Here is a 25,038-nt window from a genome sequence, read left to right as displayed (position 1 = left end):
AGCATCTTGACAGAGAGGTAAACTGAGAGAAGGGTAATAAAGTCAAGTAGAGCTAAAAGCCTTCCTGAGTTTTGAGTTGTTTTTTAAAATAATTCATGGAGTCAGCTGATCTGATTAATTTCGGTAGGCCATTCCAGAGTCTGGATGCTATACAGTTGAAGGCCCTGTCACCCATGGAGTGTAGATTAGTGTGGAGCACAACAAGATTGCCAGAATCAGAGGACCTTAGTGGGTGGGAAGTCACATATTGATGGATAAGGTCACTGATGTAGTTTGGCGTGAGGTTATTTAAGGCTTTGTAAGTTATTAGTAGGATTTTATATTCGATTCTGTAAGACACAGGGAGCCAGTGAAGACGGAGCAGGATGGGTGTGATGTGCTCACTGCTGCTGGTTTGAGTAAGGACTGTTGCAGCTGAGTTTTGAATAAGCTGGAGCTGTGATATAAGATTAGAAGGGGCACCTGCTAGCAGCGAGTTACAATAATCGATGCGGGATGTGATAAAAGCATGGACAAGTTTTTCAGCATTAGAAAAGGAGAGGAAGGAGACAACACGGGATATGTTACGGAGGTGAAAGTAAGAAAGTTTCTTAATTTGATTTATGTGGGCAGAATAAGAGAGAGAGGAATCAAAAATTACACCAAGATTCTTTGCAGTAGAGGCAGGTCTGATGAGATCACCACCAAGATGGACTGGGAAAGAGCTCATTTTATTAAGTTGCATTTTAGTCCCAATTTGCAGGAGTTCAGTTTTGCTGCAATTTAATTTTAAAGAGTTCTACTCCATCCAGGTTTTAATTTCACTAAGGCAGGTTGTGAGCTGAGAAAGCTCTGATGAAGTTCCACTTTTAACATTGAAGTAGAGTTGAGTATCATCTGCATAAAAATAATAGCCCAGTCCATAGCTACAAATAATATGGCCAAGGGGAAGCATATAAATAGAGAAGAGGGCCGAGGACAGAGCCCTGAGGAACTCCTTGTGTGACTGGCGCCGAGCAGGATCTGCTGTTGTCAAGACTAACAAACTCTTGCCTATCAGTCAGATAGGACTTGAACCACTGGAGGGCAGTGCCAGAGATACCCAGCATGTTCTCCATTCTGGACAGTAGAATGTCATGTCTGACTGTCAAATGTTGCACTAAACGATTCGCCAAAATATGTTGTATGTAAACGATACTGTTTTAAATGTTATTGTTTTTTCATCAGAAAACCCGATTTCCACGTCTACCTGTATTAGTTTAAATGGCGCTTTTGCCACTCGCAATAGGGCGGACGCACTGACGTATCGTGTCGACTGGGCAACACAGCGAATGCGGCGTCTACCTATATACTGTATGTCTACGATTTTAGGCGCACGATGAGTGCCATCTAGTGGACAGACGAACTCTTTTACTTTTTGAGATTTTTAGACCCGTTCAGTTGAGTTCACAGTCATGGTAGGATGCCGGAGGTTAACCCTTCAATATTATGTGCAAACCTGGAACTAACTGCTCCCAACCTAGAACTAACTCCACCAATCGGTCACTGCAGGATCGCACGTGAGATGAGATGTAGGAAGAAGAAAAAGGGGGGCATTTGCGGTCATATTGATCATCCTCACTCAAATTTGCATGTATTTTTTAATGAGGTTAAAGTACATATTTTGAGCTATACACAAAGCAAACGATTTCTTCACATAACGTGTCACAACGCTGTATTTCGCACCTTAATGTAAGACCGATTTTATGTATGAACACGACGGAGACGCCTCTCCGACCAGTTTCCAACAACAGCGTACACAAGGCTCCACCCATGACGTGACGTCTCTCGCGAGAGTTCGGTGGAATCGCTGGTGTATGTGTGTGTGCGCGCGCGTGCGTTTGTGTGTCTGCGTATGTGACATATTCCCGCAAGATGGCGGCGCCCCCGGAAGATGAGAGTTTGGAGTCGCGTATCAGTGAGTGCGACCTGGGGTTTGGAGGCAGGATAGCTTTCTGGGGTTGCCGGCTGTACTTGAAGGGTACTACAGCTAACGTGTGGGGGAGTGGCGACAAGAGGCGCATTTCTAGTTTGGCTATTATGGAATTCATTGGATCAAGACGGGGGGAGGTGGCAGAGTAAAAGAAAGAGACGTGGTGCATTTCGGCGCTCCAGCTGTAATATTAAACCTTGCAGTGTTCTGTATGCTTTTGTGTTTTTTATTTCTGATGCTGTTGTATTAAACGTGCGGAACCATAAGTTTAATACCAAGATCGGATAGTTGATGATCCTGCTTCACCTGTGATTTGACAGCTTTGCGTCTTAGTGTTTATCTTTACGCAAAATGTTTTTCTGCACTAATAATTCATGACTACCGTTTTAAACAATTGTTATCGCTTATTGCCTGTACAATAATATGTTTCTGGCTTGACCTTTACTTTCTTACACGTGTTATGGCCTTCCAATGCAAAACCTGTCAGGTGTGGGCATCCATAGAAAGGTTATCATTGGAGAGGGGCGTTAACTTCAAGGAAATCATACATTTCTTTCTAAAAAGCTGCTAAAGTATTACATCAACATGCTATACCGTGTATTACTGGCATTCATTCCACCTCCTACGAGTCATTTATCTTGATTTCAGTAAGGAAATTAGTTACTGTCAGCGAAGGAACCCCAAATGGTTCATTGCGCTCTTATTGTCAGGTTTAGTAGTTGCTGATCCTCAAAATAGTGACAAAAAAGGCTTCCATTACAGGTAATTTGGAGTAAATCACATTTTAGTTATTCATATACTTATTCTATAACAAATAATTTTGGTGTGGGATTTGAAACATTAGTATTGTCCAAAATCTTAATTAGTCTTGAAGATTTAATTGTTAATCACTATCATTGTAATAACTTGAATCATACTTTAAAATCATTTTTAGGAACTGCAAGCCTATCTCCATTGCATTGTGTTAGGCTTTTCAAAAAAAGTACAAGTAACAAAAAATAATACAGCAGGGGTGTTTTTTTTTTTTTAAAAAAAAAATTATGTTTTAAAGAATACTCAACCCCTTTTTATATGTTACGGTATGTAGTTTGGAGTGATCAAAGAAAGAAAGAAGTACTGAAATACTAGAAATAGAAATCTACTCAAATAGAAGTATGATTACATAGATAATAATTAACTGAAGTAAAAGTGACATGGATAATGTAGACTTGGAGGAAATTACTCAAGTAAAACTGCAGTTTATTTACTTTAGAAAATGAATTAGTATACATTAGAAAATATCTTAAAAAATGCATACTGTGCATTGGAAAGTTTTAACAGAATATACATAGCAATAAGATAAAGTGTATAGTAAATGGTGTACTGTACTTTATATGGCTTTTATACTGAAGGCCTGCCGTCACACTATTATGGGAAAACATTTTTCCTGTTAATTTTGTGTGCTGAGTTTTCCAGAAGTATGTGTTCATAATATTTTTGTAAAAACTACATGCACTTTGCTGATTTTGAGTATATGAACAGCAGACATTGATTATGCCACATGAGATAGGTAAGAACTTTCCTTTTTCCCATGGACATTTGCCACATCATTTGCTTTCATCCAGAGTTGGTCACTATTGGGTCCACTTAAGTCAGAATTTGTGTGAAACATTTCCTCCATGAAAACATGGGATTAAAAACTTTTCTTGACTTTCTCTTCTAACAATGGTTTCAAGTGACACATTAGATACATTTGGAGTATTTTAAAAATCAAATGTTAACTGTTAAAAGTGTTAATTTTCGTGTTACAATTGGCATGAAAAAAATCCTGGGGCTTTATTGCAGTTTACGACCCATTAATACATAATGAAGGGGATGAGTTTTATTCAGTCATGATGGGAGTGCACAAAGCATCAGAGCAACTTGTGGAAAGTTCAGCGGAATGTGACAAGTGATTGATTCTTGGGGCTTCTTGCTTCTCTGCTTTCTTTCCCGTTACATCTGTTTAGTTTTAAATTCAGCATTAATCAACCTCAAGTGGTTTTGTCAGCTATAGTTGGCGAGAGATTCCTAATTTGTAATGTGAAAGAGTACCTAATTTTAGTGTAAAATGCTTGCAAAACACATTTTAATATTAAACCCCTTCTTTATTGTAATACTGTGAAGACCAAAATTAACTCAAATGCTTAGATAAAATGTGGACAGAACATTTATTATAGGAGACAATACTGTTTGTAAGGCCCCTTCTTGTAAACAAGTGGCACACCTTGAGCACTTGCACTGCTGCAGGGATTCATAATACTGTATGTATACATTGTACTCACTTTTCATGTTTGTTCATTCTTCATTAGTAGTTTAACTTCGTTAATAAAATATTCTTTATTATATACCTCCTATGAAAGTGTGCATTATTATAAAACATTTCAGTACAATTAATATTGCAGTGTTAATAATGTAATTTAATAAACTAATGTACATATGGCAATAAAAAACAGTAACAGCAAACATCAGTTGTGCAGTATTTCATAAAGCTATGAAAAATGCACAAGAATGAGTAACTACAGGTACATATTTAAACAAGTGTCATTGTCTAAAAACTAGTGTTCAGCCTGTGCTTCAGTGTTATAGCGGAAGAAGCGATAAAGAAACTCTTGAAATAAAGTCTCTGTGGCTGGCATTATTAATGATAGATGAGACTATTTATTGCATTCAAAACTTGAGAATAGTGGTTTCGGATGATTTGATAACTGTATAAATAGTCGTCTTACTCCCTTATACAGCCAAGGTTTAGTGGATAAAATTATCGTGTGATACCTCCAGTTTTATTCAGCGCTGCCTTATCTACAGTGCTGATGTGACTTGCCTTCTTGAGCTTTTCTAGAAGCTGGCCAGCATGTGACACTGGATGCTGCAACTTAGTTCAGCTTAAATTTGCACATCGTGCAAAAGCTTAACCCAGAATACTGTTGCAGGACACCATGTTCATACTTTATTGCAATAAAATTTTCATATATCTATCATATAGTCTTGGTATCAAAATAATCCATAGCTCTGTGTCAGCTCTAGAGCATTGGAATAACTCTCTATGGACTTTTATGCTTAATAAAAATGTTGTGGTAATAAATTGCTAGTACAGCTTCTTGTTTTACTCACCTGGAAGAATCCTCACCCACCTACCATATCACAGTGGGCAAAGTAGGCCCTATTTACTTAATATTTTAAAAAATGAAATTCACGTTTAAAGGAGTGTCCAAAAAGGCATTAGACATTTTAAAACTTTTATTTATGTTTTAATTAGGTTTGCTGATCCTGTGATAATCTTTAGGGATACCCAATAGCATTGTGCGATTACTTCATATTAAATTGTGTGAATTCTTGCTCTGTAGAATGGTAGGAAAAGCAATATCTGATTTGATTTGAATACAATGTAGCATTATATGCCTGATGGACTTGTAATTCATTTATTGTAATTTCGTTTATAAAGCCAGTAAAATATATTTAAACTGATGCAAAGTTAAACATTTCAAAAAAAGTACATCCATCCATTATCCAACCTGCTATATCCTAACTACAGGGTCACGGGGGTCTGCTGGAGCCAATCCCAGCCAACACAGGGCGCAAGGCAGGAAACAAACCCGGGCAGGGCAGCCAGCCCACCGCAGGACACACACACACACACCAAGCACACACTAGGGACAATTTAGAATCGCCAATGCACCTATGCATGTCTTGTGGACTGTGGGAGGAAACCAGGGCACCCAGAGGAAACCCACGCAGACACGGGGAGAACATGCAAACTCCACGCAGGGAGGACCCAGGAAGTGAACCCAGGTCTCGTAACTGCAAGGCGGCAGTGCTACCCACTGTGCCGCCCAAAAGTACATATTAGTAGTAATATTTATAAAATTGTTTAATTATATATTTTGTAATATATATATAATATAAATATATATGTGTTTGCCACTGAATTTGATAAATTATAAATAATTTTACTGACGCATTAAAGGACCATTTATATATTAAACTGTGTTTTTAGAAATCTTGTCTCACACCTGTTTCTAAATTGTTGTCTTTAGTGCCTAAGGATGTAATAGTATTTAAAGTAAGAAATTAAATAAATAACTATTTTTCCTATTTATCACAAACATATGTAAAAATATGAGCTTACCTGCTCTGCATTTTTCCTATAACAGTTATACTCTTGGAATGTAATATCTTTGAAAGCCTTTGCAATAGAGACATTTTCATGCTATCCTTTGCTTGGTCAAGTGTTTCAGCATCATTTACTGTATTATTTTCACAATACTAGATCTGTATTGTCAGGCAAAGCATGGCTGCTATTGTTTCTGTGCTGTTTGACCCCCATATTAATTTTCATACTTGGTATTTTTCTCTTATAACCTGTTTCCTCTTCATCTCCATTATGCTTTGAATTGGAGTGTATTCTGATTCAGTGTGGTGAACATCAGTCTACCTTCCTTCAGTGCAATACCTATGTTCATGGTGCAGTTATTTTTGTAAGTTTAAATACAACTTAACATGGATACCTCTAACAGTTGTATTAGTGTAGATGTTGCTCATGCTTAAAAAAAACAAAACAAAACTGATGTTCTGTAGTTACATGTACACAACATGTACATTATTAAATGCAACCAGGAAAAAATACATCTTGATAGACTTTGTCATGTTTGTTAAATTGATCACATGTACAGGATTACTTAAGTAAACCTGCCATGTGTTTAATTTCATACTCATTTTTGTCTGCTGCAGTTTTCCTAGTATTATCAACTGGTTACATCAGAGGTTGCCCCTACCCTGACAAATTACATTTGACCATTTCTGGCTGTATTGAGATAAGTGTTAAAAATACTTTTTTTAGTCTTCAAAGGACATATTTTTAAACAAGCATTTTTCATCATTTTTAGTAAAGGTGTTGGTCTGTATTAATTCAATATACGGAATATCAAAATTTCGCTATATCACAGGTTCAGAGTCCCAACTTCAGTTCTATCAAATTGCTGTTATGTTGTCCATTGTACAGTGGCTTTGATTTGCATTCTAAAGATGTTAATTCTAGGTTAATTAGTGTTTCAAAGCTGGCCCTCTGTGAAAGAGTGTGCGATGCAGCTCACTGTTGTCCCATCTAGAGTCCCTGGTTAGGTTCTCGTTCACCTTGTGTTATTTTAGACTCATCACGCTAAGCCAAAGCATGGATAGTATGTTTGTAAGAGCTGCTCTATTTCTAGTGCTACTGTGCAGCCTCATGGTTCCAAGGATTACAGTGCAGTTGATTCTTGTCCATGTGATGTTTATACCTTTTCTCCATGTCTTTTGATGGATAATTATATTTTCTGTCTAGTCTCAAAGACATGCGTGTTAAACTACCTGCTGGCCCATGTGCGGTGAGTTCTGAGTACATGCAAGTGTGTGCCATTTAATGATGCTGTTGCTATTTGAATTGGACCTCAAACTCTGAAACAGACAAATCCAGTTTAGAAAATGCATTGTAAGGATGAATAAAAATGTTAATAATAATTTTATGTACCAGTAGTTTAAGGCATCTGTCTTTTTTTGTCCCTTAATGTTTAGTGATAAATAGTTGAGGATCAGTATCTTATCAGCAGATGCATTGGACATCATATTTATGATATGTGGAACATTTTATATAATACACAAGATTGTTCTTTTTTTCTTATATATTTGGTCCATGGACAGATCGAGCTACAAATCCACTTAATAAAGAACTGGATTGGGACAGCATTCGTGTATTTTGTGAACAGCTCAACAAGGAACTGGAAGGGTGATTATGTTTATAATAATGCTTCCTACTTGTAAAAATTAAACCTTTATGAGAAAATATATAGATTGAAATTTTGAGTGGAAAAAAATCTGAGGTAAAAAAAATCCACTGTTCTGTAATGACCATCATTGCACAAAACAGCCAGTTGTCTTTTAAAAGTAATTTATAAATTCAGTTTGACATACCCATAATTGACATGTTACCATATGTGTAATTTTGTTGGCAACAACTAATTACTATTATTATTCCAGGCTAACTTTATGTAAATACATACAGGTTTGTCATAGTTCTGCTCTACAGACATTTGCTTTGTCCTTACAGAGCAAAAGCTGAGAACGAAGCAAAACTCTACATGCTTAATTATTTTTCTTTTTCTGGTTCTCTCATTAGTCCTCAGCTTGCAACTAGACTCCTTGCTCACAAGATACAGTCTCCACAAGAATGGGAAGCTTTGCAAGCTTTAACAGTAAGCTTTACAGTTGATTAAAGATAATTTTTAGAAAATCAGAAGCCCCTTGCTGCAAAATGTTCTGCTCTTAACTTGCTTATAATTGTTGCACCAGCAATTCTTAATTGTAATTATTATAATTTCCAGGTTTTAGAGACCTGCATGAAAAACTGTGGAAAGAGATTTCATAATGAAGTTGGAAAGTTTAGATTTCTTAATGAGCTAATAAAAGTAGTTTCACCCAAGGTAAGATATGACATTTCTTACAGGTAATACATGATTTGCAAAATAAAGAGGTGTTAAGTAATAGTTTTAGTTGTATTTCACTATTGTTTCTAGAGTGTGGAATATCTAATGACATTGTCAGTAGTCTTGTATTTTCTAGTGAAGTTATAGAATCTCATTGAAACTGTGTATCATATTTTGCAACTTTTATTCTTTTTTTCGAAAAACTAGAAACTACAAAGCTATTAGTTTGCTTTCAAGGTGTAAAGTAACTGTTTATTGTTTACTATATGCTGTCAAAAAGGTACTGCAATTTGAGAATGAAGAGAAACTACCATATGACAAAGTGACCTAAATGATAATGCAGATCCTTGCAAAGCAAAGCAATTTATTTTCTGAACCCACTTATTCCAAGACAGGGTTCCAGGTGACAGCCCACCACCTAAATCATCAATAGTATTTTGAATTGCAATGGTTCAGTAATCCATCTAGAACAGAGGTTCCCAAATTCAGCCCTGAAATACTGCTGTAGCTACGGGTTTTCAGTCCAATCAGTTTCACAAATAAATGGTTCAGTCTTATTTCTAAATTATTAAATTTTTTGATTAGTGTATCTGTGTTCACAATGCTCATCAGCAGTTGTCAGCATTTAGATACAATTCAGGGTGTAAACTCCACAGGAAAAAATGAATGAACTATCCTGGCCTACTGTGCACAAGACAGATATCAACCCAGGACAGTGCAGTAGTCCATCACAGGATACATTTGCTGACTCAACTATAGTAATTCCTGCAGTGTCAGTTAAAAATTGGCATTCAATACATGCTGGTATTTCAAATCTATTAAAGGAAATTTGTAACCAAAATTGGCTTTTTTAAATGGTGTATAATGCTTTTTATCTTTGACTTTTATCAAGAGTAAAATTGTTTTCATGAACAATGATTCATTTTTTGTGCAAGCTTTTTTATGATCTGCTGTCTCATACTGAATGACATTTGAAGCTTAAATGCATTACTGTGAAACTGCAGTTGTTTTTGACACAGTGTCTGAACATCACCAAAATATGGGAAGGGAAGTTTGATATGTTTGCACTGTTTATAGTGTTTTTTCTGTAGCGTCTAGTTACCTTTCACACAAGTGCCAAATAGCTGTTTGTTATGAGATGCCAGGTAATGCTTACATTTTCCCAAAGCCTGAAGAAGGTGATAAAGTATCTCAATATTAATTAATTGATTAAACATAGGATCTTCTTTGCCTTTTCTCCTGTCAAGTTTGAGTTAAGCAGGGGCTGCATTTGTCTTTTAGCAAGTTGAAAGTCATTCAGCTCACATCAGCTATACCTCTAGTACTCTTTAAATTATTATAAAATCCAAATATTTTGAAATGTTCATCCTTTTTCATCTCAGCCCATGTTTGAAAGTTAGGTCTTTTGCTACAAATCTAGTGTAACGACTATACCACTAATGTTCGGAACACCTGAAAAATAGTCTTGTTGCAAATGGAAAGGATATTTGCTTCCTGTAGTTTATTTATGACATAACTTTGTGTGTTTTTAAAATCCACATAGGATGCCAGTCCTGGAAACAACAATGCAAGGCAGGAATCACCCTTGTATGAAGTACAAGTTTATTATTACCAAGTCAGTCTTACGCACACACCCATAATGTTTCAAGCAAGATTAGTTCAGACCCTCAGCATAACGTGAAGTTCAAGAGGAAACTAGAAAAACGGGAGAAGACCCTGTGCAGACACATTTAGATCATGTAAACTGTGCAGTGGAAATACCTATATTGGTATTTGAATATAGGACTTAGCAGCTGTGACAATTGCTAATGACAGCACTACAGTGCTTCGTTTCTTCATAACATACTATACATATATATATATATATATATATATAGTGTGTGTTGAATTTTACAAATATTATGTTATTATTACACTTAGACTTGTGTGTGTATGTGTGTGTGTGTTTGTATATATATATATCTATATATAAATATATATATATCTATATATAAATATACATATATATATATATATATATATATATATATATATATATATATATATATATATATATATATATATATTTATATTATATTATATTATATTATTTTTTACTTTTCAGTACCTGGGTACACGAGCCCCTGAGAAAGTGAAGTTGAAAATTTTGGAGCTGATGTATAGTTGGACAGTTGGGTTACCTGATGAAACAAAAATTGCTGATGCATATCAGATGCTAAAAAAACAGGGTAACTATAACTCTTTAATGCATGTATTCTTAATTATGGGTGAATGTTGAGAATATTAAAGGTGCATTAATACAAATTTTCCATCAACACCAAGAGCTAGGCAGAACCAGGATAAGCCAGACTGCTGTTTTATTTCCAGTGACTTGTTTTTGGTTTCATGGGCCCACTCATAAAATTAAATTTTTTGTTTTGCATTTGGTTTCTGTACAGATGGAAACCCATTCAGCATTGGTTTTAGTCATTGTTGTCCTTTTATATAACTTGAATTTATTTAAATTATTGTCTACTGTATTTGTCTTTGTTTTGCTTTGTCCAATACCTCTCTTTTTTGTAGAAAATTGAATGACAAAATCGCTGAACCACAGACAAGGAAAAGCATTTATGGTGATTTGGGTTGATTTATAGAATTACAATTAATTTGTTAAATGTTTTATAGAACAAATAATTGCATAGGTGAATATAAAATCTTAAGAGAAGTGGTTATTTTGTGCAGAGAAAAAAAAAATCAAAAGTTAAATCCATCCATCCATCCATTATCCAACCCACTATATCCTAACTACAGGGTCACGGGGGTCTACCGGAGCCAATCCCAGCCAACACAGGGCGCAAGGAAGGAAACAAACCCTGGGCAGGGCACCAGCCCACCACAGGGCGCACACACACACACACACACCAAGCACACACTAGGGACAGTTTAGGATCGCGAATGAAAGAAGAAAATTAAGATACCATTACAGTCATTTTCTGCATATTCTAAATGTGGGAGTACACAAATATCCATTGCTTTCATTTGATATAATGCATTCCTTTAGTATTCTTGCTTGTAGTGGAAAAATATCCTTATTCCAAGGTTTTAGCTCGGTTCAGTTTATGTTGGTTCCTGATATTTATTTAAAAAGTTCTCCATTTTTCTTTTTTCTGTTAAGGTATTGTAAAACAAGACCCCATCTTGCCAGATGATAAACCTCTTCCACCACCTCCCCCAAGACCCAAAAATGCAATTTTTGAAGATGAGGAAAAATCCAAGGTGAAGAACTGAGTAAAGTTTTTTATTGACTATCCTCGTATTTAAAACCAAAGTACATAGCAAAACTAAAATCTGACATTAAGCTGAAAAAATGATGCAGTAATTTAAGGTATTTGCAGTGACTCCATACCTCATAAGGCAGCAAATGTACGTACTAACATCCAGAGCAGTCTTTCAATTAGACTCCATGAAAGTTAATACAATATATGTACTGTAGAGTCTTGGCTCCCCTTAATTCTCTGCTTAGTCTAATTTTAGACTCCATATATATCTTCCTGCAATGAAAATTTATATGTATAAATACTGTGGCTCTTCTCTTACTTCTTGATATACTGGTTGTGAATGTTTTACACAGTTATTAAATCAAATCAAATGCTCATTTGATATTGTGTCTCTGTAGATGCTGTCCCGTCTTCTGAACAGTACTCATCCTGAAGACTTGCGAGCTGCCAACAGATTAATCAAGGAGATGGTGCAGGAGGTAACAGAAAAAAAGTTTTGACAGATTTATTATTCCCCTCTTTATTACTACTTTGGTTGTACAGACTTTTGTTCAGCTGATGTTTGAGGTGTGGTCAAAATTATTTGAGCCTGAACCTGCAAGTAATGTACTAAGGTCTTGATTTTGCAAGTCATCAAAGATGAGCTTCTTTTTGCTAAAATTCATGAATTGCAAGTTTCTGGTGTTTGTGGTTTTTAGTGTATGTTTCTTGATCAAGCACCATAAATATGAATGCCAAAAGCTGCAAAATTGAATATTGTACTGCAATTGACTATGTAACACTAGAGAACAGTACACCTCTGGACATTCATTCTGGTCTAGGCAAAGTGTATTAGGACCAGCCCCTTTCATAAGCCAAAGTCAAGGGATGAGCTGCAGAGTAGCAGGACCTCTCTTAAAGATGAGTAATGGTTTGGATGGTTTTCACCTTGATGCCAGAAAAAAAATATGGCCACTGTTGAGTGTATTGTAATGAAGAATTAAATAGTAATGGTGTGTTAGGTATCAAACAGTATAGGGATTAGTCATTAGTCAGCTGAGTCTATTTTAATGAAATCTATGATCATTTAAGCATGTGCAAGGTCTGTACTTATTGAGTCTCTAGAATATTAACTCCTGAAATTAAGCATGTCCACATCCAATCCTCCAAAGCAAATTGAGCTTATGAATTTAGAACGAGAGACCTTCATTTGGTATTTCATACCAGTTGAAGCTTGAATATATCTCTATGACCCAGGATCAAAACAGCATTTTGATAGAATGGAAGCATTGTGATTGTCCAACACCAAAAAAATTCAATGTCCAAGTGGGCAAGATCTAATGTATAATTTTTATGGTGTTGAGGGCAACGTCTCTATTGATTATGTGCTTTAAAAGGCCCAAGTAGCCAGTCAGAGTTTTGCTGATTTGCTTTGATGTTTCTAGTCAATCAGGGAAAAGTGGAAAGGAAAAACATCAGTGACCCCCATCCCCCCCATTCTAGTTCAAGAAGAAGCCCACACTGCACAGGTTGCAAAGGCTGTTTGACAAAGTGTGGATTCAAATATGTTTCACATACACCTTGTTCTTCAGTTGTGGCTCAGTGCAACTACCATCTGTTCACCAGTGCAAAGGGCTACAGCAGCAGAGCGTACATAGAAAATTGGTTGCACAACAAGACAAAATGTTTTACTTGAGTCTCATAGAAAAGCTTTTGGAATGTTATAACAAAAGTGTTAATTTTCATGAGGATAATATTGGAAGGAAAAAGAAAACTTGCTTGGTTTTATTGGTATTTCTCTGTATAAATCAGGAGCACAACTTGTGGATCATCCCAGACCAGAAAGGGATGACTACATTTATTTACAATTGTGTTATTAAGATCATTAAGTTTGAACTTTTTATATTGATTGATTTTTACCTTATGTTCAGAGAAAATTATCTGAAAACTGTTGTATGCACCTAGCACTGTCTTAACCATGAGAACAATAAAAATTTGGTTGGCGATGTAGGAGTCTACTGAAGATAACTTGATGGCTGCTTTTTATTCTTTTCTGAGTGGATCACAAATTTGTATTTGTACTGCAGGTACTGTATTGGATAAAGTCTTAAATACAAACTTGCTTTTTCAGAAAGGCACACAATATTTCTGATTTTAAAAAAACAAAATATAATGAAATAATAATAATATATTTACACGATTTTAAGAGACAGATCCCAAGGCATCCTAGAATGTTTGTAGTTGGCAAGCAAAGCATAGCTTGCTTTATTTTGCTGTCAGTGTTAGACTGTATAAGATGTAGCCTATGTGGTTTGAATGGATCTGTACTGAATCCTCGGTCTGGAGGTGTACCTGCAATTTTTGTTAGCATTAGTTAGAGATATGTGCGTTTATTCTATGAGCCTTAAAAAAAAAAAAAACTAACAGAGAAAAAACAATATGGGGAAAAAACAGCCTTTTCCCATATTCTCGAAAGTGGTAATTCTGCCTTTTTAAACTAACAAAACAAAGTTTGCACAGCAGACTCCAGTAGCAGTTGAAAGTTAAAGCATTCTTTTAGCACTAGTTGTTTGAGAAGCATAGGGAAGTAATGATTAGACTACTCCTTGTACTCCAACGGTCATGATATTCGCATTTGTGAGAAGTCCAAGTTTTTCCCCCAGTACCAATAAGGTAAAACTTTCTTTGGCCATAAAAACGCGTTTTGTTAATGCTATAAATAAAAATAATAAGAAACAAAACACGTAGTGGTGGTCGACAGGGCAGCCATGTGGCTTATATTGAGCTGACACACATAACTTTAAAAAGACTCTGAAAATGGGACCGCAAATACCTGAAGACCACTGTTATGTTAGCTCTAGGTTTTAGGACTTTAGTGAAGCTGCCACACTATTCATTAGTCATAGTGTCCGGGTCTCCGAGTACTTTGATTTGTTTTACAGAAGCATGTAACAGAGACAGTGGCTCACTGTGACCCTGGATAAGTGTGATATAAAATAATTAGACAGTTTTTACAGAAAGATCTTGCAGAACGGCCTCTGCTGAGCTGCTTTATACATCCTTTAAGGTGTGGCTTGAATACTTGCTGGAAATTCACATAGTGGTATTGGTAATGGTCTTTATTTCTTTTTTGTCTGAAGATGCATCTTTGAACAAAGTTGCCTGTTTACTGGTGTGCACAGACTGAAACTGTTTAGCAGTATAAGACAGCTCTTTATATTTGTTCACGTTCTGAATACTACTATGGATTAAATGAGGGAAATATTAGAAACCTTTTAGTTGCAATTACAACAAATAAATTATTGAAGAACTTACTTGTAGTTCATAATGAATACATCTGACCTCTACAGTATGCCTTGTACTTAGTTTAAATTTAAAACTCTTAGGAAACATGGAGCAAAAACAAATATGCATTTTCATTATAAAGTTTTAGGGAAAATTCTAATTATCTAACCATTTTCTTAAACCTGCACTGGAGAAGAGAGTTGTGGAGCAAGTGAAGTCTGTCCCAGCAAGCATCAGGCACAAGGCAGCACACATACACTCACATGCAAACACACTAGTGCCTCTTTAGCAACACTAGTCAACCTCATCTGCATTCATTTTTGACTGTGGTAGGAACTCTCCTGTGGACATGGGGGGTGAGCTGAGGTTGGGGCATAAAAACTCCAAGCAGGGAACACACAGAACAAAAGCTTAGTCTCATTATTGTGAAGTAGCAGTGCCACCATTGTGCTAATCTTATCTTAAAACAACACAATTTCTATATGAACTTTCAGTCTTACTCTTTCCCCTGTTGTACATATACTTACATGTTGTAAGTGACATTTTTTTTCCTCCAGTGCGGAAAGAGAAATTAAACCAAAGCTTTTGATATTATTGAGTATAGACATCTGTTACAGGAATCTTGAGAATTTAGAGGAACTTCAAGGTCCATTTTTATTTGCTGAAGACAAAAGTTCCGATCTGCAATTAAGTAATTAATCTTTCATATGGATTCAACTTTTAGTCAGGGCATTTCAGCACTAAAACTTGTCTTCCCAATCTTGGAGATCTTGTGAAACTCAGATCTGTTCTTAATTTGCAGAATCTTTGAAATTTAATTTGTATCAAGCCAAATTGATAACTGTAATGCTTTACTTTCAGGCTTTTCAGATTGTTTGCTTACTATACTTAATTCTAGGTAGGATTGTAACAAGAACTAAGTGGAATGCTTGTGCAACTCCAGTTATTAAATCATTACACTGTCTTCTACCTAAGTTTTAGTAACATTTTATGCTGTTTAAATTACCACCACCCCATTTTATCTATTGGGTCCTCAAATCTTAATGATCTACCTACCAATATTAAGAAGGTCCCTTTGGTTTCAGCTTTTATATTAAGCATGAATGTGTATTATTTTTGTGTTGTTTGACCCACAATTGAGATGATCCTATTACATTTTCATATTGCTTTTTAAAATTAAAATTTTTCAGAACTCGCCGGTCCGTTCTCCTCCTGATTTCTTATGGTGAACCTTGGTATAGATGTTTTATAATGGTGTACCAGTGATAATGCCTTTGAATTCTGCTGTAATTGTTTGCCGATGCCATGTTTGATTGCAGAATAAGTTTACTCTACATAGTGGACTTTTAAGAAACTGTTATTAGTGTTCAAAAATGTCATGTAATTTTGTGTTATATTTTAATGTTACAATTGCAATTAAACTTGAGTAAATTCGATAGAACTTTATTTGTTGTCAGGGGAAAATTTAGCTTTTTACAGAACCCTATTAAATATTTGTAGAGATAACAGAGGTAGGTTTAGTGCACCCCGCCACCCCCTGACCTGACTGATCACCTCCACTTGGTCCACTCGGCTCACTCCTAGTTGCACATGTGTGACGGCCCCACGCAAGGGCACAGATTCATTGGGTTGTGCGTACCTGGTCGTGAGGTTGTGGCTTTGGGAAAGGGCATCACCATTGGCCTGCAGTACACCACTACAATAAATAACTGAAAACTTGTAAGGCTGTAGGTCTAAAAACCACCTTGTGACTCGCGGATTCAAATCCCTGTGTAACACCGTCCACTGTAACGGTGCATGGTCAGTCACCAGGGTGAACTCACGTTCCAAGAGGTAGTACCTCAGCTGAGTAATCGCCCATTTAATCGCCAAAGCTTCCCGCTCCACTTCTGCATACCTGGTCTCCCAGTCCAACAGTTTCCGGCTCAGGTACATTGCAGGGTGTTCTACTCCATCGACGCTCTGGCTCAGCACGGTACCAAGATCTGTGTCTGAAGCGTCCGTCTGGAGAATGAAAAGAAAAGAAAAATCAGGTGCTTTCAAAATAGGAGCTGACATAAGGGCCTGCTTAAGGTCACAAAATGCAGCATCTGTAACATCAATCCATACCACGTGATTAGGTTTCCCCTTCCTTGTAAGATTTGTTAAGGGCATGGCTCTCTCAGAAAACCGGGGTAGAAACCAGCAATAGTAGCTCGAGAAATGCCTGTACCTTCCTCTTGGTTATCGGATGGGGCCAATTCACTATGGCATCTATTTTGGAACATTGTGTTTTAACTATATTCCAGCCCACTAGGTAACCTAAATATTTGGCTTTCACCAATCCAAAATAACATTTCTTTGGATTAATACGAAGACGAAGATTAATACAGCCTCAACCTGTTGTAGGTGTTCCTCCCAGGTGCTGGAATAGATGACAACGTCATCCAAGTAGGCAGCACTATACAAACTATGGGGTCGGAGCACTTTGTCCACCAGACGTTAGAAGGTAGCGGGAGCACCATGTAATCCGAATAGGAGTACACAATACTGCCAATGTCCGCTAGGGGTGCTGAACGCTGTCTTTTCCTTTGCGGAGTCCGTTAAAGGAACCTGCAAGTATCCCTTTGTCATATCAAGAGTAGTCATAAATTTGGCATTTCCTAGCCGCTCGAAGAGGTCGTCCACTCTTGGCATTTGATAGGCATCGAATTGGGAGACTTGGTTAAGCCGACGGAAGTCATTGCTAAACCTCCAACATCTGTCTGGCTTTTTGACCAACACGATGGGACTGGACCAGGGACTATAACTCTCCTCTATTACACCTAGATCCAGCATTTGTTTGATCTCCAACTCCACTTCTGCATTTTTTTCTTTGGGAATCCGATATGGGTGTTCTCTGACTATAACCTCGGGTTTCGTCACGATGTCATGCACAACCAGGGAAGTTCGTCCGAGCTTTTCGTGCATTACCTCTGGAACAGACAGGATAGAATTATCACGGAAGTTAAGATTCAGTTTATGAGCAAAGAGGGAGCAGGGCTGTCCGGAGAAAGGATCGGCATCCCTTTCCTTCCACGGTTTCAGCAAATTGATATGATAAATCTGGTCAACGATTAAGTTGGATAACCAAATAATCGACCAGACCCTTCCTCTCCTTAACTTCATATAGGCCTTGCCAATGTGCCAGTAATTTGGAGTGTGAGGTAATCAACCAGGACCATTATGTATTTATGACCTCTGGCTGAGGGTTCTAGGGGTCCCACCAGGTCAGCCCCAATTCGCTCAAAGGGGACATCTACTAAGGGTAAAGGGATTAAAGGAGCACGGTCCATCCTAGGAATCTGCTGCAATTTACATTCCGGGCAGGACATGCAAAAGCGGCGGACCTCCTCATTAATCCCAGGCCAAAAAAATAGGAGCTTGATCCGCTCTAAAGCTTTTACGAGGCCAAGGTGGGCTCCCAGGAAATGGGTATGAGCCAGTTCACAGACTTGTCACCGGTAAGTCCTTGGAACTAACAGCAGGTCTCCCTCATGGTTTGCCACCCGATATAAAAGGTTTAACACAAAAAAAATTTAACACGAAGTGGGGACCTTGAGACATGGGATTTACTATGTGTTATCCATCTATTAAGACCACTGCATTTTTTGCAATTTTAAGGGAGTCATTGTTCCAATGCTCCCTTTTAAATGAAGCTGGGGTCTGCCTAAATTGAAACTGCACATGGCTGAGAGGATCAGTTTTGACCCGAGCCAGCGCAGTGCTTGAAGATAACGTGTCACACTGCGACGGCTCGGCCGTTTCTATGTCACTGTCCGCGATCAAAGTCAGACCCTCCTCCAGCTGTGAACATGGTGTGGAGGTAGCGGAAGGTGCAGTGTCGGCGTACATGACAAGACCTAGTGTTTTTTGGGGGATCAGCGAGTGTTGTACCGCGGTTTTTGTCGGCCCAGTCTCTACCTAAGATCACGGGGAAGGGAGGATCCTCGAGGACCGCCACCACCATTTTTGTTAAAACTCCGTTCTAGCAGATGTAGCAGTTGGCGGACATCCCCATGAACGCAGGTTAGATGGGTCTTAAATTTAAGGCATTGTCACAACAACACTAGATGGTGAGCAGCGATGGAAATGTTATTGCCAGAGTCAAATAAACAGGTAACCTTGTGACCATTAACTATCGCTTCTCCTATATGTAAAATGGCCAGAGGGTTAGTAAAAGCACACTGTGCCCTCCTCCTTGTCTCTCCGCAGACCCCCATATCTCCTCACGGAGCCCGCTGCTGTGCACCAGGTTTTTCCAAAACTAGCTAGCAATGTGAGACTGGGATTTCGAGGCAGGGACGCAAATTCGTCAGAGTCCACAAGGGTTCTGTTCTGGGTCCCCCAAGTAGGTTTCCGCTCTCGGATGATCTATGATCCTGATTAAAGAGACCATATTTTTGCACATCTGTCCCCAGGCTAGCTGGGCGATCTCCATAGGGAGGACGTTTATGAGCAAGGCACAGGCTACCTGCTCTACTACATGTCGGGCATTCCTTTGATTTGGCCTCAGCCAATTCCAGACTTTCACCCAAAGCGTGTATGCCTGCTCTTAATGGACTCATTTGGGTCGAATTCCCAGTCCAATACATTTTTCACCTGCCAGCCTGAGGCACTCCCACCTTTATCAAAGGTTTTTACCTTTGTGGAACATAATTGAGCAGTCCCCTTACTCAAGAGCCCAAAACAAGTCCCCAATGTGTTCCCTTCTGAACCTGGCTCTCTTCTGTAGGTCCCTTGTCCACTAGCCCAGGTTCCCTTCACAGGTTTCTGGGTCGGAACCCACTCCATCTTCCTCCTATATGCACCGACCGGCCCTTGCTCAGAGACGCAGGAATGGTACTCTTCTACCTGACGCTTCTTGGCTTGGTGATTTCAAGGGTGTGTCAAGGCTTTTTTCTGGTCTGACTTCCGGTTCCATATGGAGGCCATCATCCTGTCGACTACACCACTGTAAAATGAATAGCCTTCACACACACAAAAAGATGTGGGGCACCCACCTATATATTGTCCCTGGCTGCAAAAGGGTTTTGTTACAGCACTCATGTGCACCTTTTTGAGTTCTCCACTGAACTAACTGGTGGAGGAAAGATGGCGGCTTTATAAGCCGAAAGGTGGAAGTGGTGTCATCTGGCCGGAGCCGGAAGTGACGTCAGTCTGGGGGCGGAACCGGAAGTGACTTCAGTCTATGGTCCGGAACTGGAAGTGTTGTTGAATCAGGTAGGTTTTCCCATTTTTGGCCTGTAGAAATAAGAGGTAGTTTTAGTGCACCTTGCCACCCCCTGACCCCTGCGGTAATTATCTCCACTTGGTCCACTCAGCTCACTCCTAGTTGCATGTGTGTGACATATATATAACAAACGCCCAAACCCAATATACAGCGAATTAGAATGTCTAAATGGGGGAAAAAAGAAAAACTTGGCTAAAGATAAAAATAACAGTTACAGTGAGGCATTATAAAGACCTATTGTCGTAGGTGTAAAGTAGTCATGGTAGTGTTTCTTGACGCACTTCTGAACTATCATTGGCTGAAAGTTGAACAAAAATACTGCATATATGTATGATGTAAAGGGTATGATTTTTGATTTTCCTTCTTTGTGGTGACAAACTTGCACCATTCTGCTATTTATTGGAAAAGAAAGTTTAGGAGTAATTACTGTATTAAATAAAATTTAACAGTATTAAGATTTGGCAACATTTCAGTTGTTTTTTGCTAGATAAAGAATAGTAGTTCAGCAAAATGTTAAGTTTAGTGGTGTTCCAGGTACATATGATCTACACTCCGATATGAATTCAGTGTGACTTTTTCAGGAACTTCAAATGAAGTGTTTGTTTTTTAAGTGTATATTTTCTCTTTTTAGGATCAGAAAAGAATGGAAAAGATATCAAAGCGTGTTGCTGCTATCAAGGAGGTTAATAATAATGTTAAGATATTAACTGAAATGTTAAACAATTACAATAAGGAGACTTCAACAGAGAGCAATGAAGAAGTCATAAAGGTATGAATATAATGTAAACAACAACATTCAGTTTTTAACAACAAGGAATGCAAAATCTGGTATTTTAAAACCTTAAAGAAAGTATTAAATAAAATGTGATGTTATGTTCTGCAAGTTTGATGATGCTGTTCTAAAAGTTAAAGAAAGAGTTGGAAGTAAATTTATTTTAGAAGTCTACAGAAACATCTTTTCTGTCTATGTATAAGAAAAAAGTACCCCCAGAGTCTATTGGTGTTTGATCATGTATCAAAGCAGTGGCCCAATAACACTGTACAGATCAAAGGAGGTTGTGGGGATGAAGGCTTAGTTGATCTTTGAATAGCCAATTCTTCCTGTGGATTTAAATCCAGTCCAACAAGCCCTACATTTGCTAAAAACCCAGACTAAGGTCAAAAACCCCTATAAACAATTGTCCTCTGAAAATGGCTGCAATATAGACTTGCTGAACAGCAATTCAACAAAATCTTCACTTCCTCTTCTGAAATTACTGGGTCTGAGATTTGTTGTAATTAGCATATGTAAATGATTTAAAATCAAAGACTATTTTGTAAATTTGGATTATTAATAAATCAGATTGTTCAAACACTATAGTGTTCACAAGAAATGGAAGGAAAAAAATGTACTTTCTAAAATGTTAAAGCAAATTTGAAATAAAAGATGCAATTCTGTTTTAAACTCAGTCTGTAATAAACACCACTTAATTTTCAATATGCAAACTCAACAAATTTGTCGTCATTGTTTCAAAAAATAAGGAATATACTTATATGTACAGTACATGCTTTATTAGTATTGAAAATATTCTGGATGAGGAAATATATACCCTAACATACACTAGTCAGCTTCTGCAGAATCACTTTACATGTTTAGATCAGCACCATCACATAATTTCCACCAATCTAGTAAATACTTTTTAATATTTTAATTGATATTTTACAGTAGTATGTGTGTCATACCATTAATAAGCCATGAAGTTCTGTCATCATCCAAAACGTATGATCAAAACAAATTTTATTTAAGATTTTTTTTCATGTTTGTGACAATAAAACATTTATTGTTGTTGTTTTGTCCATGCTTTCTTTAGAATTATCTTTGGTTGGTTTTAATAAATTAATGTATTCAAATGATATGTGCTATTTGTGTTTTGAGCATTTTGGAAATGCTTATTCTGTGCTAGATAGTTGAAAAAGCATCATTTCAGACCTATGGTGACTTGGTCTTATAGGCAAAGAACTATGAACTTTTTTTTAATGTGACCTATTTTGTTATTAATTTACAGGAGCTGTATCAACGTTGTGATAAGATGAGGCCTACTCTGTTTCGTTTAGCCAGTGATACTGAAGACAATGATGAAGCTTTAGGTATGGGCATTGCAGCTTTAAAAAATGTGTTGGTTTAACATGAGGAAATTTAATTAATGAGCTCTCTTTGAATGTGTGCTTGGAGGTTGATATTTGTCGGATTACACATTTAAATAAGCAAAATACAAAGTTTTAATCAAAAAAGAATCCTTGTAGACATGTAGTATTATTAATACTGTGATCTGAACATATATAGTTAACTTTATTAAATACTGAAGCAAAGGTTGCAAAGGAATGACTGTACATCTAAAATACAGATTTGTTTTTTGTCATTGATCCAGAAAAAATTAAAACAAAATTACTTATATTTGAATATGACTACCTTATTAATATTAACCTGCAGAGGACTGGCACCCTACCCGGGGTTTGTTTCCTGCCTTGTGCCCTGTGTTGGCTGGGTTTGGTTCCAGCAACAACAACAACATTTATTTATATAGCACATTTTCATACAAATAATGTAGCTCAAAGTGTTTTATATGATGAAGAAAAGATAAATAAAAGACAAAGTAAGAATTAAAATAAGACAACACTAATTAACATAGAATAAGAGTAAGGTCCGATGGCCAGGGAGGACAGAAAAAACAAAGAAAAATACTCCAGACGGCTGGAGAGAAAAAATAAAATCTGCAGGGGTTCCAGACCATAAGACCGCCCAGCCCCCTCTGGGCATTCTACCTAACATAAATGAAAGAGTCATCTTTGTATTTAGGGTTCTCATGGAAGGATGATGGTTATGCAGACTTCTGGCTTTTAATCCATCAATGTAGGAACATCATGGTGCTTTGATTAGGTGGTGGTGGTGCAGATCGCCACCACAGAAAACCAGGAAAAGAAACAGAAGAGGGAGTAGGGATTAGTATGGATTTTAGAGCCACCATGAATAGTTATTATAATGAATTGAATATACAGAGTATCAGGATTAAAGTAAGGTGAAGTTATGAGAAAGCCATGTTAAAGTAATGTGTTTTCAGCAGTTTTTTAAAGTGCTCCACTGTATTAGTCTGGTGAATTCCTATTGGCAGGCTATTCCAGATTTTATAACATGCATAACAGCAGAAGGACATCTCACCACTTCTTTTAAGTTTTGCTCTTGGAATTCTAAGCAGACACTCATTTGAGGATCTAAGGTTACAATTTGGAATATAAGGTGTCCGATATATAAGATGGAGCGAGATTGTTTAAGGCTTTGTAAACCATAAGCAGTATTTTAAAGTAAATTCTGAATGACACAGGTAACCAGTGTAGTGACATCAAAACTGGATACTCCCATGACCCTGTAGTTAGGATATAGCGGGTTGGATGATGGATGGATGGATTAATATTAACTGTAGTCTTTATTGTAGATTTTTTCCATCTTTATATGTAGGCAGCTGATAGTCCTCTTTTGTAAATAAAATATACATTGCATATTGTCATTTCTTGTTTATGTTTAATTATATCCTCCTCTTTATATTGTGTTTGTTCAATTTCTGTAATTTTTTGTAAATTGTATTTTCACCTTTGCCCTTGGGTGATTTTTGGCTTGGGAACATATCTTTCAAAACCTACAGTTTTTTTTTTTTTTACATTTTCATGGCTGCTTGAATAGGTTGTCATTTTTAAACAGTTTTATTATCTGTAGTGCAGAAAGGGGCTGGGATAATATGGGTAACTGTCAAAATTAAATTATTTCAGATTGTGAAAAAAATATTTCTTTTTTTTTATTTCATTAGCTGAAATTCTGCAAGCAAATGACAACTTAACACAAGTGATTAATATGTACAAACAAGTAGTAAAAGGAGAAGAAGTGAATGGAGAAAGTTCAACTACACCTAGAATGTCAGGTAGGCATGCTTTACATGTAATTCTTTTATATAAATTCCCAATATTAGTAGTTATAGTTGCTATAATTACTCAAATAATCCATTTTTTTACATTTATGTTGTTCTGTTCATTGTTTTTTTTTTTTATTTCAAAGTGCTTACAGTGTAAGGAATAGCAGTTAAGTTGTAAATTGAAGATCTTGATTGTTAATGATTGCCAGTCGCTAAAAGGCTGTGAACAAGTACTTGTCCACTGTCAGATTTTTGGCTTAATTACTTGTTGTTTCATTGAGAATGGTTTTGGATTTTCAAGTAAAGTCTAATATTGGGTAAAACAAATGTGTCAACCAATAACAAAAATATGGAAACCTGTTTAATTTCTGTGAGAGAGCAAATTGTTCCCTTGGCCTCAGTACAAGGTCATATAATGCGTTGCAAAAAACAGACTTTTTATAGTTATCAATTAATCCAATAAGCAACCTTAATTTTGTATATTTCCCTTTTATAAGGCATGTGGTTTAAAGATCATTGTTTTACCTACTACATCACACTGCCTGCCTAGTTGTAATTAATTTTATTTTTAAGCCTGAATATCTCGTTTCAGGTTCCGCTTTGACATCTCAATGGATTTTAGGACTACACTTTGACATGAGCAGTCCAAACTGTATTTCAACGTCCTATATACAACTGCTTGTATCTTGTATGTTTCTGATTATTCTCTTGCTGCATGACCCATTTCCACTTTAGTCCTCTGGTCAAAAGGAGTCTAACACTCTTCTAAAGCAGTATTGGTTTTTATCCAAATGCATCAAGATCAGTGTCATGCAACATATTTCCACTTTAGACCATTCTGTCAGTATTTTTTCCTAAATATTTTAGGATCATCCAAGCAGATTTTTAAAATTTAAGG

General features: G+C 36.9%; 1 protein-coding gene across 2 annotated transcripts in view; it reads left to right on the top strand.

Moving 5' to 3' along the window:
* The first annotated feature begins 1,835 nt into the window (after nt 1-1,835).
* Nucleotides 1,836-25,038, top strand: part of gga1 (golgi-associated, gamma adaptin ear containing, ARF binding protein 1) — a 48,345-nt gene continuing 25,142 nt past the window's right edge. Inside the window, exons 1-10 of one of the 2 annotated variants that reach the window (XM_039765598.1) lie at nt 1,836-1,936; nt 7,646-7,730; nt 8,121-8,196; nt 8,326-8,424; nt 10,532-10,655; nt 11,582-11,682; nt 12,083-12,163; nt 20,831-20,968; nt 22,245-22,326; nt 24,039-24,149. In XM_039765598.1, coding sequence (XP_039621532.1) covers nt 1,894-1,936; nt 7,646-7,730; nt 8,121-8,196; nt 8,326-8,424; nt 10,532-10,655; nt 11,582-11,682; nt 12,083-12,163; nt 20,831-20,968; nt 22,245-22,326; nt 24,039-24,149 — 940 coding nt within the window. In that variant the 5' untranslated portion in view covers nt 1,836-1,893. Of the gene's footprint in view, nt 1,937-7,633; nt 7,731-8,120; nt 8,197-8,325; nt 8,425-10,531; nt 10,656-11,581; nt 11,683-12,082; nt 12,164-20,830; nt 20,969-22,244; nt 22,327-24,038; nt 24,150-25,038 lie in introns of both variants that reach the window. The other variant, XM_039765597.1, reaches the window with a different exon arrangement.

Source organism: Polypterus senegalus, chromosome 10 (genome assembly GCF_016835505.1).
Source record: "Polypterus senegalus isolate Bchr_013 chromosome 10, ASM1683550v1, whole genome shotgun sequence".
NCBI lineage: Eukaryota > Metazoa > Chordata > Cladistia > Polypteriformes > Polypteridae > Polypterus > Polypterus senegalus.
This window is presented reverse-complemented; position numbering and strand designations above follow the sequence as displayed.